Raw genomic sequence first — 17,669 nt, forward strand, 5'->3', positions numbered from 1 at the left:
ATACTTTCTGTAATATTTAAGAGTTGCTTAAAGGTATACAGAATGTACAGTTACTTAAGGCTAATTTTTTTCCTCTCTAATCAAAGGGGGTTCTAAGTTCTTCCTTTACGGCTAGAACAGTAATAAATGATGCTCCTGTATCTGTAACATGAGTACTGCTGTCTGTCAGTAATGAACTTGCAACTTTGTTTTCCAAAGTACATTTTATTTTGATCTGTCCAGTATATTGCACTAATTCTTTTAGTTATTTTCATTATATGAAATCTACCAAGTGTGTCAGAAGAGATGAATTAGTCTATTAAATGTTGAACTGATAGCAGAAACTTACTTGTGCAGATTTAAAATTTGCAGTAATCTGGGTTTAGCAAGGAAAATGACAGTTCACCAGTGTTTAGTTTTATATTGAGGTGCTCAGGTTTGAATAAAGTGGTTTAAAAAAAAAAAAGATATTTTTGATTACTGTTTATTATTGAGAGTTTCAGAAGGTCTTATTGCATTTGCACAGTTCCAGACAAGATGTCTGATTTACTATATGGGTCAGCATTTGAGATGATTACAAGTAAATTCATGACATGGCTAAATATAAGCTTGTACTATATGTACTGTGGCACCCCAGTAATCCTGTGATGAATTTTTAGGTGTTGAGGTAATTGGGTATCTTATCGCATCCATTTAGAAGTACAATCAAAATAGTAATATTATCTCTTGAACCAGCAGCTAATGCAGTCTTTACCAGTTGTTCACTAATGTAGCTTGCTGCGTTGTCGTAGAGTGTCTCAGAGGTGACTCTGCCTCTTCCTGCAGATTGTGGTTTGCAACGGGACGAGTATGTTTTTGTGTCCTCTTCAAACTGCGATGGTGGTTTAGAACCCACTGGTGATACAGTCTTTAGCAGTTCTTGCGCAGCATAACTTGCAAGTTGGTCACGAAATATCTCGGAATCCATTTTTTCTGCCACTGGTGGACCTGAGCCATAATTAGATAGGCATGCTTTTATGTCTTTTGGGGGCTGTTCCGTGTCTTCAGACCCTGTTGCCAGTACATTCTTTTGCGGCTGTTTATGGGTGCAGCTTGGACCTGTCGTGCAGGACACGTCACTGTCTGTTTCTTCTTGCACTGCAGTCTGTGGCTGAAAACTGTTACACGGATAAAGATTTCTGTCCTCAAACTGTTTCAGCTCTTCAGAGCCACCTTGTGTGCTAGAATCAGACTGCTTTCTCTCTCTGTTCTGTGAACTTACTTCATCATTACTGAAAAGAGATGGTTCTGGGTCAGCTTGATTTTTGTGGTCATCACTTTCCTTAGGAACTCCCTCTTCACTTTGCAAATGTTTCCTCCGAGAACATTTTGGCTTATTGGAATACAGCCTCTCTATTCCATCTTGCAGATCTTCAATAGCCTTTGAGTCATTTAAGTTGTCTTCAGTGAGGGGCATCAAATGCTGACACTTATATGGAGAAGTTCTGTTTTGTTGAACGCATTCATATCTCTTCAAATAATGAGTGAATGTTTTTAGAGTTAATGCAAGTACTTCATTGTAATCCAAAACCTCCCAAAGCCCATTAGAAGCTAAAATAAGAAACTGACAAGTATCATCAATAGGGACAGATATGGTGTGAGGTACAGGTATCACAGATCTCTTCAGTACCGGATCTCCGTGATGTCCAAGACCCCTTGTAGTTCTCAGGTACCCCTCCACTAATCCATCTGGTTCATTAGCGCTGATGTTTCCACCATTCTGAAGTATGCGTTTTCTCTCGCTTGCATTAGAAGTGCTGTGCTCTTTCGAGAGGCAGTGACTCTTTCCATTTTTACATAAGACTGCATGTGCATTACCTAAAGTTGAAATAAGATAGTATTTTGAATTACAGCATACTGATTCTATTTTTTGTAATATACTGCTGTTATGTTAACAGCCTTTTGCTAAGGACTGGGGAAAAAACCTGAGGTCATAGTTCAATTATCTACTGCCACAGGCAACAATATGTCCATCAGTGAGTCTGTTGCTATTTTACTGCAGTTTTCTGTGGGTTTCTTTCCTCCCCTTATTCAGAAGACTATCTCAGAACCTTATTCTTCTGACTGCAACTAAACTCTTGTGAGGAGTCTTAAGTGACGTTTCATTCAGCTTAAAATGCAGTCAGATAGAAATGTTGCACCTTGACTGTTTGTTGGGTTTTTTTTAAGCAAAAGTGCTTATTTTTCTCAAATACTTTTTTTTTTTATCTCCTAAGAGAGTGTGTGCTTTCAAATTATTATTGCTGAATGAACTCATCAAGGAGTTTCAGGTTCAGACTATTTTTAGCAGTATAAAATTTCTAGTACCTGAAAATAATTTGGACATCATGTAGAATTTACAGTTTACTAACACGATGCCTTAAATCTCTTCCTCAGTTAAGGGACCCAAGGGAGCAAGAGTTCTCACAGTCAGCATGAGAAATCGAGGACTGACTTCTTTCCTTTAGCAAGAATAGGTGCTTTACCTTTCCCTCAACACTTGAAATCTGCTGGGTGAGAATGAAGTGTGTTAGAAATCGCAACACTGCATGTCTTTTTCAAGTCTTTTCAGACTTGAACGCAGAGCGTAAAGGAAAGCAGCTCTGAAACAGTGGTGTATTGTTTGAGGTCTTCTGTGGCTACACTGGGAGAAGACAATTTTTTGCGTTAGGGAGGTGATTGGTCTGCTCCCAAGTGTTGGCATAAGGGCAAAAGTGATGTCTTACAGAAGGAACTTGAGTGGGATGATTGCTTTCCAGACACTGCTGTGTGTTCATTTATATTGTATTTTTAATATCATCTGGCTACACTAGGCCACAGATCCCTGAGAAGTGTTTATAAGTAGGCACTGCTTATACGGTAGTTGTATTTCTTGGGCAGTCAATGTATTTCTTGGCATTGTCTAGTGTAGGAGACAGCTAAGTGTAGTCTGTGTGAAGGCAGATTTCTCTAGAAGGTGATTCAGAATATCAAACGGAAGGACACACTTTTTTTTTTTATTGATTACAGAATGTAGATGCCTTAAGTTATGCTGTGTGAATTTTTCCTTGTGCTTGCTCCCTCCTCCTTCTTCTGATTTCCATGGAGAGCTAGAAGATTGTCTAGAATTTCCTTTGAACCCTCGGAGCAAGACCACCAGCTGTAAGCCTGACAAAGGGCATAATATAACCCATGTGGAACAATCTGACTGCAAGAAAGAGTAAAATCTGCTTGGTTTTGGATGCAAGTTTCTTGTCTGCAAGCCAGAGACAGGGCAAGAGAGTCAACAAAAGCTGGCCTATCAATGTGGGACTAAATGAAGAAGACAAAGCTGGCCAGTGCCACCATCTCCTGCTCCACATATCTGACCATCCTCTTCAGTTGCTTACCTGGTGCTGAAGGAACATGTCTATACCTCTGTAAGAACACATTCCTGGGGGGAAAATGAAGCTTGATGTTGTGCAAATCTTTTTTTCTTTGATGTGATACGTTTGGTGGAAAATTAAGTGTATTAGATTAAATAAATGTGTATTTAGAAGTGGTTCAGAAATGTGGACTTCAATCATAAAAGGCTTAAAGTATCTCTGACCAACTTCAAGCCTTAACTCACTAGCAGAGCTTGGCTTTACAGTATCTTTAATTGCAGCCAGCATAAAACCTCAGCTGGGAGGGAAGGATGGAAGCAAGTAACTAGAACGAGAAAACTTAGGCTGGGTGAATTCTCTACCACATTCTCTTACCTTCATCCTACTTCTCCAGCTTATTGTAATAAAAACACGTTTCTTCCCCAATAAGGTGAAATCAAATGCAATTACTAGCTCTGGAAACGTGACAACCTTTATGTGAGTTACTGCTGTATTCCATTGAAGGTGTGACTGCATCTCCTGCAAAAATACCTGAGCTAGCGCTAAACTACCAATTTTGATACCAGTAACAGTGAAGTTCTGGTGGCTGCAGAAATGCTTGTTGGAGGTAGAGAAAGTGTGGATACAGCAACAAGCGTCGGGAGAATAGAGAGGAAAGGGAGGGGTTAGACCATGGTTACTTACTTCAATGTCAGTGCATATTCAAGTTGGTTTATAGTGTGCCTCAGACTGGCAGAGGATTATTGTTAACCAAAAACATATATATATATATAGGTGTGTGGTTTGGTTTTTTTTTAATTTGGGATCTGTTTTCCCAAGTGTGGAATATGTTTTGGGTTTGGGGTTGGGTTTGGGGGGTTTTTTTGTTTGGTTGGGTTTTTTTCCGCCTGAAGAAATGAAGTCTCTCAAACGGTTTTCCCTTTTCCTACTGATCTTTGACCCTCTTGATTCGTTTCAGTCAGACTTCATATGAAGAAGTCTTACAAGTTTTGTGAGGAGGATAGAGTGCCCCTGTTGATGGAGAGTTGCAGTGTTAGCACACTCCTTACTGATGCTGGGGCGAGTGATAGAAAAGCAGTATAGTGCTGGGTATGCGCTTCGAGCAGAGACTGGAAGACACTGAAGAAAACAACTGTAGCACAAATCCATTTGAAACTATTCGCCCAACAGCTTTTTTTTTTTTTTTTTTAAATATAATTCTGCTTGTGTTCTTTATGGGAAAACGCGTCTTGCTTGTAATCTTGCAGCTGTCTTACGTATGCAAGAGAACTCAACTGGTAACAAAAATCACCAAGGGGGAAGATCTAATGACTATATGAGTTGCTAAGAACAGCAAGAGCTTTGTCTAGTGTTGCCTGCAGCAGGGCTGGGTGAAGAAGCATTAGGAACGTATCAGTGTTCCTGATTGTAATTAATAACCGATTTTCTGCACTAGAAAGGCAAAGCAGGGTTCTCCTTCCTAAGGAAACGGGTCTGAATACATCTTCCATAAAAACAGTAAATAACAGCCAATTCTTACTTCAGAAACTAATAATTCAGATGATCCCCAGAGATCTTGCTTCCAGTTTGCTGGTAGCGAAATGTGGTGGCACTTAGTCTCAATGAAACAAATTAATAATATCTTAAGCATGTTTCATTGACAGAAGGGATTTATCAGATCTAAATTCAGAAGAGTTATGGTTGTCTGCCCTAAAATCATGACACCTTAAACTTCCTGATTAAAAAAAAAAAAAATTGTTCTTACAGAGGTGTACTATGTGTTGTGTATTATAGAATGTTTCTTAACTGTGTCTTTTGCATTAGTAAATTTACTGCTGTAACTCAAATATCGTACTGAAGGTACTTACTAGATAAGCTTAGTACTAATACCATTTGCAAGGGAATTTTTCTCCTTCACATTGTCAAGTTAAAGCAATTGTAGCCTTTTATCTCCCAAATATCTGCTGCCGACAAATCTCTAGATTAGCTTTGTTTTTCTCTTCTTATTGGGGGGAGGAAAAAAAAAATATCCTGGTGTGGAACGTACGTACCTACGTTAGCAACGTGCAGTACCCCAGCAGCACCTCTGGCCGTGCTGGTTAATGGGCTGCGTGTGGCGGCTTCAGAATGTTTTTTTCCTTCTTCCTCGGTGCCATTTGTCTCTTCACTGGGGATTCTTTCCACCAAACAGGTAACGGCTGAACAGCCACTCCAGCGAACTTTGGAAACCTCATTCCTTCCTAGTCGTAGAAGTCTATCCATTCTCCAAAAGGACTTTGCGTATGCTTTGTGAATCCATTCGTAAGTATTGGTCTTGTCGGTCTTCTCATTGCCTGGTTTACCAGAGAAAAGCTGCTCTTTTTCCCTGTAATCTGCCCTGATGACTGTGGCAAAAGAATCTAGAACTTGCTGTTCGTCCTTACTCTTCTTGTAGGAGGGATCTGTTTGAGCAAGCTGGTCAAGAAATAGAAGGGGAAGCTCTGCTGCAACTGTTTCTGCAGCTGTCGCACCGTGAGAGCCATCAACTAACCCCAGAAAACACGCGTCTGACCTACTTCCATAGCGGTCGAGCACAATAAATCTGTCTTCCATGTCTGCCTGCCACGCGGAGTTTTTATCTTGGCAAATTGACAATGCTTTTATTAAAGAATTATTTACTTTCTTAAAAGTACTAGGATTGTTAGTGTCAGCAAGATCACAATATGGTGTAGGGGCGTTGTTATCCATAAGGAATTCAAATGAATAATCAATCTTCTGCCTGCATGCCTCAGAATGCTTGGGAATCTTGGTCAATTTGGAAATTAGCTTCTGTCTCTGAGCTAAAAGTGTTTTGTTGTCAGTCTTTATTTGTGGGCTATCAAAGCCCAGCAAAATTAGGGCTTTGTGGGTTTTTTTATGATAAAGAAGGCGGTGTGGATGTATTGTTTGTTGACACGCGGAGCAAAAAATTGAAATGTGCTTGGAGTCACGGTTCTCAGGTGCAATTGTGGCCGCCTCCAGCTCATCTTCCTCATCTCTGGAATGTTCAAAATCAGGTGGGTTTGTTCCGTCTTGTGACATTTCTTCCCATGTCATTCTATAAACGAGTTGAGTATGTTAAGAGTTTTCATATTTCAATATTTTAATATTAGGTAGCACTACGTTTACCTAAGCCTTGTTCTCGCTCCCTTACAAACTCTGAATTGCATCACTGTCTACTAATGTATGCGTGGTCAAGAAACTGCAAACCTCGTGTGAGATTATATAAAAATGGTAACTAATAACTACGTTAAAAATCATCAATACAGCAAATTCAAGAAGTGAAAAGTTTGGAAATACAGAATTCATAACACAATTTAGATTATTCTTGTACCTAATGAGGTCTCAGTTGTTTCCTCCTTGTGATTCAATGCGTAGCCCTGTGCCTTCACGCTGTTAGAACTGGAAACATGAAGCAGTTCCTCATCAGCTTTTCTGTCTTTTTTCATCACTTTCCAGACATGGTAGTGGAGTGTAATTCCTACTTCAAAAAAAAAAAAAAAAAAAAAATAGGCATATTCAAGATTAAGATTAAAAAAAAAATCTGGCGATCTTGCATGGGAGATATGAAACAGGGCCAGAAGCATTGGTGTATCTCTTTCATTAAATCTCACTCTCGCTGCCACCAGTTTTAGTTATGAGGCCTTCAGGAGACAGCTGGAAAAAAATTGTGTTATTTTATACTATTGTATTTAGGCACACAGAAGATAAGTTACACTTATGTGGACAATATTCCATTGTTTTTTCCTTGCTTACGAGAGCTAGATTTTGCAATGTTCATGTTCCTTTAATGTAGGGTGGATTTTGAATACATCAGTTTCTCAACCCAGAAAATATAATGAAGAACAAAAGTATTATCAAAGGGGCCAAGCAGCGTTTGAGCTTTTAGGGAAACAGCCCTGCTCCTTCAGCTGCGAGACTTGCCAGCAGCAGCGGGCGCCCTCTGTGTTCGCCAGCCATCAGGGTGGAAGGAGAAGACACACACGCTCTGCAACAGAGCTCGCGGAAAAGCAAGGAGGCTGGAAACGGGGAATCAAGGCCAGGTACCGGAAGGACGCGGGGTCTGATCCGCACAAGCCTCTCTGCCTGTTCCCCAACACAAGCAAATCTCTTCCTGCTGTCCCCATGCACCTCCTTTCTCCCACTTCGGCTCCTTGTTCCAGTCTCTCTCTCCTCATTCTTGTTCCTCGACGCTGAGGAACCTCCTGAGTCCTGGGAATCTCCGCACTCCTGCACATAACGTTCTCTTGAATATCTACTTCCACATACCGCTCCTACAGCTAGTGATGGGGATGTGCGCACATACAGACACCTTCAGCCTTTTCCCGGTATTAGCAAAGGGAGCACTGAGAGCTGGGACAAAAAATGACACTATTCGTGGGTCTGGCACCTGGTGCTACAAACCCAAGGGTCAGAGGTGTAGAGTAAGTCCCAGCGGGGCACTTGCTCTGTCCCTGGCAGAGGCCAGGCGGTGCAGAGGGGGCTGCCTGAATGCAGCACCTGCATGCTGGAATGCCTCGGCAAGCTCATGCTTCTTTATAAATATCGCAACTTGCTCTGATTTGGGTAAATCTAGAAGAATAACAACAGATGCGCTATTGACGCCATCTCAGCCAAATTTCCAAGCCCTGGCTTAAAACCTGACAATCTTAGAGCGTCTCCATAAAAGAGTTATTAGAATTTCGGTTTAATGCAAGCAAAGCTAAGACATTTTTCAAATCATGTTCTCAGAAACAGACAAACCGGATTGCCTGGAACTTTTTCAAATGGTTCTGCTTCAGGCTTGGAGAACTTCAGTATGAACAGTTAATATCTGTCAGAGCTTGAAGTTGTTGAAAACATGAGGCGACCCTATTGGTAGCAGCACTAATAATCCTGCCTGTAATTTGAAATGGTTAAGAAAACATATATAACATACAGAGGAAATATCAATGTTGCTTAGGCGGCAGATGAAATTAGAATAGTCCGAAGGGCTGCTGTGTCCCATAGGGTGCCGTGCAGCTAAGCCTTACAGCTGCTTGCGTAACCTCCTCCCCCCCTGGATCAGCACAGAACACGCACGTACAGACACCGTAACAGCCCAAAATCCTGACAGCATCTTGACAAGCTCAGCTTGCCAGCCTATACATCATCTGCCTACTAAGTATGAAAACTGTTTATATTTATTAAGCTTATTTATTTAGCATTTAGTATTGATGTGTGTACGGGTGAGAAGTCTCAGCCAAAAATGCATCTGTTATAGGTTTTTACTCTATTCTCTCTTCTGAGATTTCTGACTTTCAGTGACCAATGTTAACCGCTGTTAGTCCACCGCCAGGGCAAGCAGCGATGGTTTAGCAGCGGTAATGTCCCACAGCATCATTACAAGAGTAGCCTTTGGTAATTTCATCCTGCTTCAGCCTCATCCATTTTCTGGGGCTCTCTCTTCAAACTTGATACAGCCACACCTTAAAGTAGCTATTTTGCAACTGTTGTCTCTTCTAGAATTTGATCTGGGAAGTACATTTTCTTCTCTCTCATTATTTCTGTTCATCACGTCTGAGTTATAAGCATTTCCATGATTTGTTTTTCAAGGCGTGCACTTTTTTTCCTGTAGTGACAGTTTGACAAAATTCCTTCGACTGAGAATTACAGCAGCGTTGAAAGACAAAGCCCCAGCCTCCTCCAGCTCCAATTAGTCTTAATGTCTTAAAGAATCAGATGCCTCTGATCAGCTGGGGTAGACTTTCTTTTTAAAATTTTATAACTGATCTCTTCAGTAGAGGGTGATGGCACTTAAAAAAAACCCTTATGACACCGTAGTATACCTCGTCCTGGCAGAGTTGAGCTTGCTCTCAATCTGTGACTACAGCTCTCAATCCGCTGTAGGAGCGGTTTATGGGAAAGTCCATCCAAGAGGTGAGCACCAGCCTCCCCTAGAAACGCTGCGCCGCTTTGGTGGGGCGAGATAAGGAGGCACGTGATTAAAACAGCGGGGAAAGGTGTGCTTGCACGCATCCTTTTTCCTTTATTCTGCGTAGTTTGAACTTGAGACTGGGAGATCACACAAGCCTTTTCACCGCTGTCATCATGATGATGCATTCAGGTGTGAGAAAAATGAGGACTAATATATACAGAAAATCTGGCAAGCTGCTTTTCGACAGCCTTTTAAATATGAACCCCTTTTATGTTTAGTGTATGTAAAAGCCCCTTGGGTTAGAGACAGGAAATTGAAAACTTTCAACAAAATGTTAGTTTGATGTCACTAATCTTAATTTGTAACAAACATACTTTATAGGTGTTTATATCTCTGTGAGTTTAAGTGCTAACAAATCACAATTTCGGAGCACAAGAACAGTTCCACTTTATTACAATTTATTACAATGTGTAAATAACCAGGATAATATACATAATAATTCATGTATATAATTCAGAACAAGACATGCTGTAACTCTTCTGTTGCAATCATGTTGCTCATAATTATTAAAAGGGCAGCCCTGATGTCAACATTTTTATAGCATTGCATACACTGCCTATGTTAAAAGCTGAAGACCTTGTGAAAATGAAAGAAAAAAGGAAACATTTCCTTTGTTGATTGCTTATGAAGTAAAAAGATTAGCCTGTATTTCCTTCTCTCCTTGCATTTCCCTCATCAGGAATAAATACGGGCTTGAAAGTTTTTTTGCTGTCAGGTTAAAGGATAACAGTGAGATACCGACAACACAATACATGAAGCCAAAGCACTCTCAGCCTCAGCGAAAGATAAAATTCAGCTTTCTAGCTCACAGCCGTTTCCCTGTGCCTATTTAGGGAGCCAAAACTCAGCGCTGTTTAATGTTCTGAGCTGAAAATAGAAGCAGATTAAAAAAAAAAAAAAAAAAAAGGAAGATGTAGAAGAATGAGGAGTGAACCGCAGTTTGGGGTTTTACGTGTTTTCAAGGGCAAAAATCGTATTTATTGTTTGTGTCACTACAGAGAACCTCTTGATGGGTGCTCGGTCCTGCTCGTAGGAAGGGCAGGAGGGGGCTGCTTCACCTCCGCCGGCCGCTGCCCTGTCTGAGAGGGGCAGAGCCCACGGCTGCAGGCCGGGGACGCGCACGGCAGAGGATGCCATCATCCCAGTAAACCTCGTATTTCTGGCAGCCCTCTCCAGCTGCGGCACTTGGAGCTGCTTGCTGTTCATAGAGCGAGGCGAGGTTATTTTCTCTTTCTGCAGTTCGCTGCGACAGTCTCATTCTTTTAATTAGCGAAGGTGTCGCTAATCGAGCTTCGAGGACGCAGCATCTGATTCGTACCCAAACGGAAGAGTCCCGCGCGCAGTCATCCCCCTCTGACGCATGTCGTTCCTATCTCCACCCAGAACCTGCTTCTTCCTTGCTTACCTTCGTCATACTCAGCACTTGACTTACACAATCTCTAGTCCTGAACTCCTTCCTCTGTGATATTTGTTATTTTATCATTATTTATTACTATTTGCTACGTACTTGTGATCTTAGAGAAAGGGTGACTATTATTGATGCTGAAAGCAGCACGGGGAAGATGCCTGCCTGCCTGCGGGTGATGGGGGGAGGCAGAGAAGGGCTGTGTCATGTAAAATGGAGGTCACAGTCTCGTCAGGCTGTTACCAGCTAATACGTATAAACAGGCCTCACCGCTGCGAATTCTTGCTGAATGAGCACTGGCTCCCTTGCCTGTCTCTTCTCCTTCCCTGCTTTACTTCTTGCTACGCCTTTCCTCTGCTCATGCCTCAGCCAGTGCTTTCCTCTCCATCCCCTCTTCCCCACGTCCCTGTGATGCCCCGATATGGCTCCCGTTGCCTCCGTGCCTTCAGCCCTGCTCCTCTCCTCCCGGCTGATTTCCTTTCCCTCCCCCTGTCACACGGTTCGGTAGTGGCACCTCCCCTGGAAATTTGTTTGTGAATGCATCACACCCGCACACAGAAACTATGACGGGGACTCTCGGCATCGCCAGGACTGGCACCTGCCCAGGAGCCACCACGGGTGGCCAGGGGGGCTGTCGCAGTGCCCCGTGGCACAGCCCCAGCCAGGGCGCGGGCAAGCACCGTCACCTGAGCAGGGGCTGCCTGCCAGGCCCCAGTTTTACATGGTCACCTTTAGCCAAAGCAGCAAAGAGCTAGTATCTTATGTAAAAACCCTTATGCAGCCTTAACGTCACAACTCAAACTTAAAAACCCTTAAACTCTCATTAGACCTCTGAAAAACTCTCCACCTGAAAAGCCAAACTCATTTGCTAACCCAGCGGCCGTGCCCCGCACCTCCCACCAGTTTTAGCGCGGCTGGCCCTCTCGTTCTCCAAAACAGTCTGCAGAGGAAACGATGCAGAAGGAACAGGACATCTTCTCCCAAGTGAGTCAACTCAGGTGTGCGTAGTAGCCTAATTACTGTATCCCCAGAAGCCATGATGCAGCTTCAGGAAAGTCTTGTTATGAAAGGTGTGGGAAGAGATAAAGATGAACCTGGTGAGTCACAGGAGCATCCCGGGGGCAGAGCCTGCCTTCAGGACTTGGGAACACTCCCACCTCTAGATGTGATAATAGGTAAGAAAGAGGGAAGTGATTAATAATTAAAATAATTATGGAATAAATTAAGATAATTGGTCTCCTGATTTATCTTCCTAAGTGTTGTCCAAAACTGGAATCTTGGGATTCCAGGCCCACCGGTTTTGTGTCATCCTACGAAGAGGAAACATTCCCCATCGTTAGGGATGAGAATTATAACTTGTGACACCATCTGCTTGGGCAGAGGTGCAGCTCCTCAACTGGGGCAAAGCATCAAACCGGGAAACAGGAGTAGCAAAAAAAGTGGCAAAACCAGGTCTTCCCACACACCAGGTGTTTTCTACCTGATCCTGGTAGCTGGGTCTGTCTTGGTGGGGTGGAAATGGCAGCTTGTAGCCCACCGAGTGCCTGCGTGGGGCAGAGCAAGGGGATGCAGAGAGGCTGTGAAGCATCGAGAGGGAACGGCGAGCCTGCGGGGCTCAGCGTGGCGGGGGAGGCACAGTGGACGCGTGAGGTTTTGGCGATCCACAAGGAGAAAGCTGTGGCAGAAGGTGGGAGATGGGTGAAAATAGGGTAACTGTGCCACCTGCACTCTCCTCCCAGCGACACCCTGCCTCCCCCACCCCACAAACCCACATCTGGGGTTACTGCTTGTATTCCCGGGCTTCACGGTCGCGTGTGCTTAGGCCAGCGTAAATTCATTTTACAGAAGTAAAAGGGACTTTCCATGTGGAGTTTTATTATCTAAATCAGTGTCACACCAAGGGTGCTGGTCGGCAGCTACTTGAGTGCAGGCAGCAGAAAGGAGGCCCCCTCCCTCCCAGTCGCCCGGGGGGCTGTCAACTGCCAGCACCGACCCCCCTGCCCTACGTGGGGCTGGGGTGGTCAGCAAAACTGTCAAAGCACAGGCAGGCGAAGCACACGTGGCATCCCAGAGAATCGCGGGGACCTCTGCCACATAGTAAGTAGGAGGAAGAAGACAAAAAGATGTTAGAGAAAGGAATAAACAAACAAACAAAAAATGCGGGGAGGCAGAAGAAAGAGAAGGTAAGGGAAAAATAGAGAGTACATCCCATGTTTGCGCGAAGCAATCTACAGCTCTCACTACCACGAAATAACACAGTGTAAGCTTACGTAGTGACTGCGGATGGCTAAATAACTTTAACAAGCAGCTTCTGAACTTGGCAGGCACAGCACGCATTGTACTGGCAAAGGCAGTGAATGTCCTGTGCTGCGGGAACCCAGCCCTTAGTTTTCTCGCTTGGCTTGTGTTAAATCAAAACTCTGACTGCTGTCAAGAAGAGCGTCCTCTGGGTAAGAAGTGAATAAAAACTGCTAAGTGCTCCATCACTAACAAGAAGTTTGTGTTACTGAAACAGGCACGAGCGTTGCAGTGACTTTTTCTCCTTTTTTATTTTCCCCGCATTTTTTTCCTTTAAAGACGGGGTAATTGGGGTGCGAGGTTCCCTATAACAGACAAAGGCCTGGTGGGAAGGCCTGCCATATGCATTATTAAAGTCACATGTAAGCACCATGGGAAGCTGACAAGATGCTAGAGACAGCATAATGAACAAAACTTTTGTACTGTTAATACTTCCAGTGATTCATAAAATATTGATAGCAGCCCTGAATGCGCAGTGGCCAAGAGGGAGGCCACTTCACCCACAAGGAATGCGCTAATGAAAGGACACAATAGGACTTTATACCCGGAGAAATTTCCCGGAGGGGCAAGAGCTCCGCTTTTTACATTTGCATTGAATGGCAAGAATAAAAACAGGTGGGAGAGCAGGAAGAAAGTCCCATCTTGAACAAAAGGAGAGGGAGAGCGGGCTGGGTTGGGCACACTCGCTCCGGCTAGGCTGGGAGACGGGGATGAGGGGTAGGGGTGGGCTCCCAGGGCTCGGCCACGGGCTGGGAGGTCCCTCTCAGAGAGGCAGCGTTCAGCATGAGGCTGGTATTAGTTGAGTCATTCTTTAACTTCTGCCACCGAGACAGGCCCCAAGCGACAAGTGGGTAGTAAGCAGGGACCAGGCACACCCTAAACTGCGTTTTGATTTCCCCTTTTGTCATTCTGGCATCAAGAGTGCAACCGCCTCCCTTGCTGGAATAACGTTTAAGCCTGTCGGGTGTTCGCAGTGAACTTCGGGCGAGAGCGACAAAGGCGAGGCGCGGATCTCCCAGGAGCACGGACTCCGAGCAGGCGCCACCAGCAGCCTGAGAGGGACCTGGGAATCACAGGAGCTGGCGCTGGTGGCTCATCCATCTCCCGGCTGGCTTAATTCGGTGCAGATGAGTAGCCTTCCCGAAGCCGTCCGGCTGCTCACCCGAGTTTGGGAGCTGCAGAGAGCAGGCAGGCAGCCCGGCTCCCTCGGCTCCCACCAGCGTGGCCAAACACGGGCCTCGGAGTCAGTTCGGCTTGTGCAAACCCATCGATGTGTCCCCAAGGACAGGAACTGAAAAACGCGGCAAGGGTTTTTTCCAGACAACGCTTTGAGGTTGAAGCTAATTTAATATCCTCATAGTGCATGTTTAATGATGAGAAATAAGCACCAGAGTGATTCTGTTGTGCTCAAATGGAGTTATGCATGCATTACAATTAGAAAATTAACATGTACTTGCTTGTAAATTCAGTCAACAGAAAAAGCCAGCTCGGAGATATGAAATTGAGAATGACATGTGTACACTCATATGTCAAAGCAAAATTTTTTTTTCCTAATGTAGTGTAACCTCTCATGGCCAAATTACATTCACTGAAGCCACCACAAGTCAACACAGCCCAAGTTATAGCCCCATGTTTCCAGTCAGCAAATGACATTTTCATTCCTTATTCTTGCCAAAATTGTGAATGTATTATTTTACCTGTCACTGGAACAGTTAAGACAAAGTCAAGCTTTTTTCTTTTTGTTTTAAACAATATATTTGCACAAAGTTAGAATGTGAGCAATGATTTAAGTCAGGCTTAAAGTTAAAAAAGAGAAAGATTTACCTATTTGCAGTTAGAGTGATTTCTTTCCAAGCTGCTCCTCTGCAGTAGCAGGCAGTAGTTCTGCATGTGTAGTGAAATTAGTGTTTATAAATGTTACTATAGTAACTGTATCCGTAGCCACAGGCTGGTAGACTTGCTGTTCTGGTTATCTAGTGAGTAGCAAGGTAAAAAGAGGAAAAAAAAAAGAGTCATAGTATCGTAAGGCAGCCGTGCTTTTGAGGATTCAAGAAGGAACTGCAGTAAAAGTGTATTTTGCCTTTATACAAACCAGTGCCTTACTGTATGCATACAGCAGGTTTTTTTTTCCGTTAGACCCTCATAAGCACACCGTGAAATGTAAACAAATATGCGGGCATTTAACCAAAGTCAGTATCTGCTTCATAACAACTTTCATCTTTGATGTTACTTTAATGGAAGTAAAAACTTTTCAGGCTTTTAAGGACCTTGAAGAATAAGGTGAAGGAATAAGGTTGTTTTCCTCGGCTGTGATCCTGTGAACACTCGCCTGTGCAGCTTCGGACATAAACGCACGCTGAGCGGCCTTAATAAATATCAGTGGAGTTACCCACCCGCGTGAAAATAGTAAACGTATTTTCAGAATTGAAACTCGTAATTCATTCATATGGGGGTGTGCAAACTTCACGCTGGCTTAAATCTCATTAGCTTACCACTTAAAGGAGAAGTTGGTGGTCTGGAAAAAAAAAAAAAAAAGAGAGAGAAAAAAGAAAAAAACCCAAAACATATCGGGGGGATGTAAAAGCTATAGCAGCTCCCAGCAAAACCAGGAGCCTATGTTCAGGCATGGACATTAAGGGGTCCGTAAGAGCCGGTGTGTTGGTCCAGCTGCGCTCTGCGCAGAGAAGTGGGAAAGCTGAAAGTGAAACTAAGCAATGACACTTTCATTTTCAAGTCCGAGGGGAGAGAAGCAGAAACCTAACCGGCATTAAAAAAAAAAAAAAAAAAAAAAAAAAAAAAAAAGGCAAGTAAAGAAAGAGGTTCTTAGGTGGCTGTTACCAAACAGCGGCTATTTGTTATTTTGAAACACCGCTCATACGCTTATAATAAAAAATAATAAAAGCTCATTCTCTCCTAAATTTAAGAGAAACGGCGTTTTTTAATTTTTTTTTTATTATTATTATTATTATTATTTCCCCTCCCCTCCCCCCCCCCCTTTAATTTGCTGCAAAGCTTGGGGCAGCCATCGCGCCGAGAGCGGCGGCTCCTCCACCTTAACCAGCCCGTCTTTAAAGCACCGGGGATGGCAGCAGCCATCTTAACGGGTCGCTGTCACAGCTGCTGGGAAGCCCTAAGCCACCCCCGGCCACCGCCGCGGGCTCCCCGGGGCCGGGGTCCCCCGGCCCCGGGGAGCCCGCGGCGGTGTCCGGGGTGCAGGTCCCGACCCCTTCCCCAGACCCCCTTTTTTCACGAAAACGATAACAACGTTTTATTCCATTTTTTCCCCCCTTCCCCATCACTTAATCGTAAACGCCAACCCGCCGCAGAACCTTTATGGTTAAAAATATTCCCAGCAGAGGGAATTCCCAGGGGGGAGGGAAGAGGGAGGCTACAGGGGAAAGTGTTTTCTCACTCCTCTCCCCCCCATCCCCCCCCCCCCCAAAAAAAAACCCCTACTCCTAACTTTGCAGAAGTCTTGGAGTCGTCTTCGCTCGCCCGGTGAGAGGCCCTGTGTGTCTTGCGGGCACTGAGGGATTCCCTTCCAAACTAATATTGCCGCCCCAGGTTTACACATCAAAGAGCCCCAGATCCCACGCAAAAAAAAAAAAACCAAACAAAAAAAAACAAACAAAAAAAAACCCCCAAAAACCCAAACCACAAAAAAACACGCCTCAGCCTCATATCCCAACCTTTTAAACCCTGGTGCCGTACTATAGAATTGCCATTTGTGGTTTCCTTACAGCTCAACCGCATTTTTTACATACGTGCAGCGGAGCGTAAACCGCCTCAAAACCGAAGCGCTTGCTCCTGCGCACCGCGCGCACTTTCTGCGGCGGGACCATTTATTTAATTTTAGCTTTCCATTAAACGGTAATCCCTGTAAGGCCTGAAGTTGACCTGCTGTCAACATTGTTCCTGTACCAAAAAAAACCCCCCAAAACCCCCAAAACCAACCAAAAAACCCCAGCCAAACCCCAAAATAAACACAACACAAAACAAAAAAAATAAAAACCCCAAACAAGTCCCAAAACCATGACACAAGGAACTGAGCAGAGAGTCTTTGAATTCTCCTGGTATTTAAAACTGGTTGAAATTGGCTGAAATAGAAATTATCTGTGGGGGAAAAAACCCAAACGAATCGTTTAAAAGCGGCTGAAAAGTGCATAACGTGGAAACGCAACGGTTAAGTCAAGACAAAGTAGTGCCACTACGAAGGGGATCGGTGCCCGTGGCCCCCACCGCGGCCTCGCCGGGACTCGGGAGCGCGGCCGGGGCTCCGCGCCGGCGGCGCGGACCGCGCAACCCAGGCGACACCCCCTCCTTCTGGGGCAACTTTCCCCGCAGCCTCCCGGGATGGCTCCGTAGCGGCTTCCCGCACGCAGCGGGCGGTGCTGCCCCCCCCCCCCGGCTTTCCGCGGGGGCGCAGGGCACCGCCCGCCCCCGCGCAGGGACGCGGGCGCGCGCCCCCCGCGGTGCGCAGCGGCGGGAGGCGGGGAGCCTCCCCCCCCCCCCCCGGCACCTCCGCCCGGCGGGGCAGGAGCCGCCCGCGGAGCGGCGGGTCCCTCCTCCCGCCCCCCCCGGGGAGCAGCCGGCGGCGGCGCGGCGGCGAAGGGGAGGGTCTAGGGCCGGGCGCACCGCACCGCACCGCGCCGGCCGGCCGGACGGGCGGCTG

At 45.0% G+C, this 17,669-nt stretch overlaps 1 protein-coding gene across 2 annotated transcripts; it reads right to left on the reverse strand.

The window, feature by feature from the left end:
• Nucleotides 1–424: 424 nt before the first annotated feature.
• PP2D1 (protein phosphatase 2C like domain containing 1) lies at nucleotides 425–15,596 on the reverse strand. Of its 2 annotated transcripts, none has more exons than XM_063325162.1 (4): nucleotides 14,822–15,596; nucleotides 6,673–6,819; nucleotides 5,372–6,396; nucleotides 425–1,836 (listed from the first exon to the last, which is right to left on the reverse strand). In XM_063325162.1, exons 3-4 carry the CDS (start codon nucleotides 6,393–6,395, stop codon nucleotides 635–637), a joined length of 2,226 nt encoding a protein of 741 aa, XP_063181232.1. In that variant the 5' UTR covers nucleotide 6,396; nucleotides 6,673–6,819; nucleotides 14,822–15,596; the 3' UTR covers nucleotides 425–634. The 2 variants fall into 2 exon arrangements, with proteins under 2 accessions (XP_063181232.1, XP_063181233.1); XM_063325163.1 differs by having other exon boundaries at nucleotides 6,673–6,822.
• Nucleotides 15,597–17,669: the final 2,073 nt, after the last annotated feature.

The sequence above is a fragment of the Chroicocephalus ridibundus genome, chromosome 2 (genome assembly GCF_963924245.1).
Source record: "Chroicocephalus ridibundus chromosome 2, bChrRid1.1, whole genome shotgun sequence".
Taxonomy (NCBI): domain Eukaryota; kingdom Metazoa; phylum Chordata; class Aves; order Charadriiformes; family Laridae; genus Chroicocephalus; species Chroicocephalus ridibundus.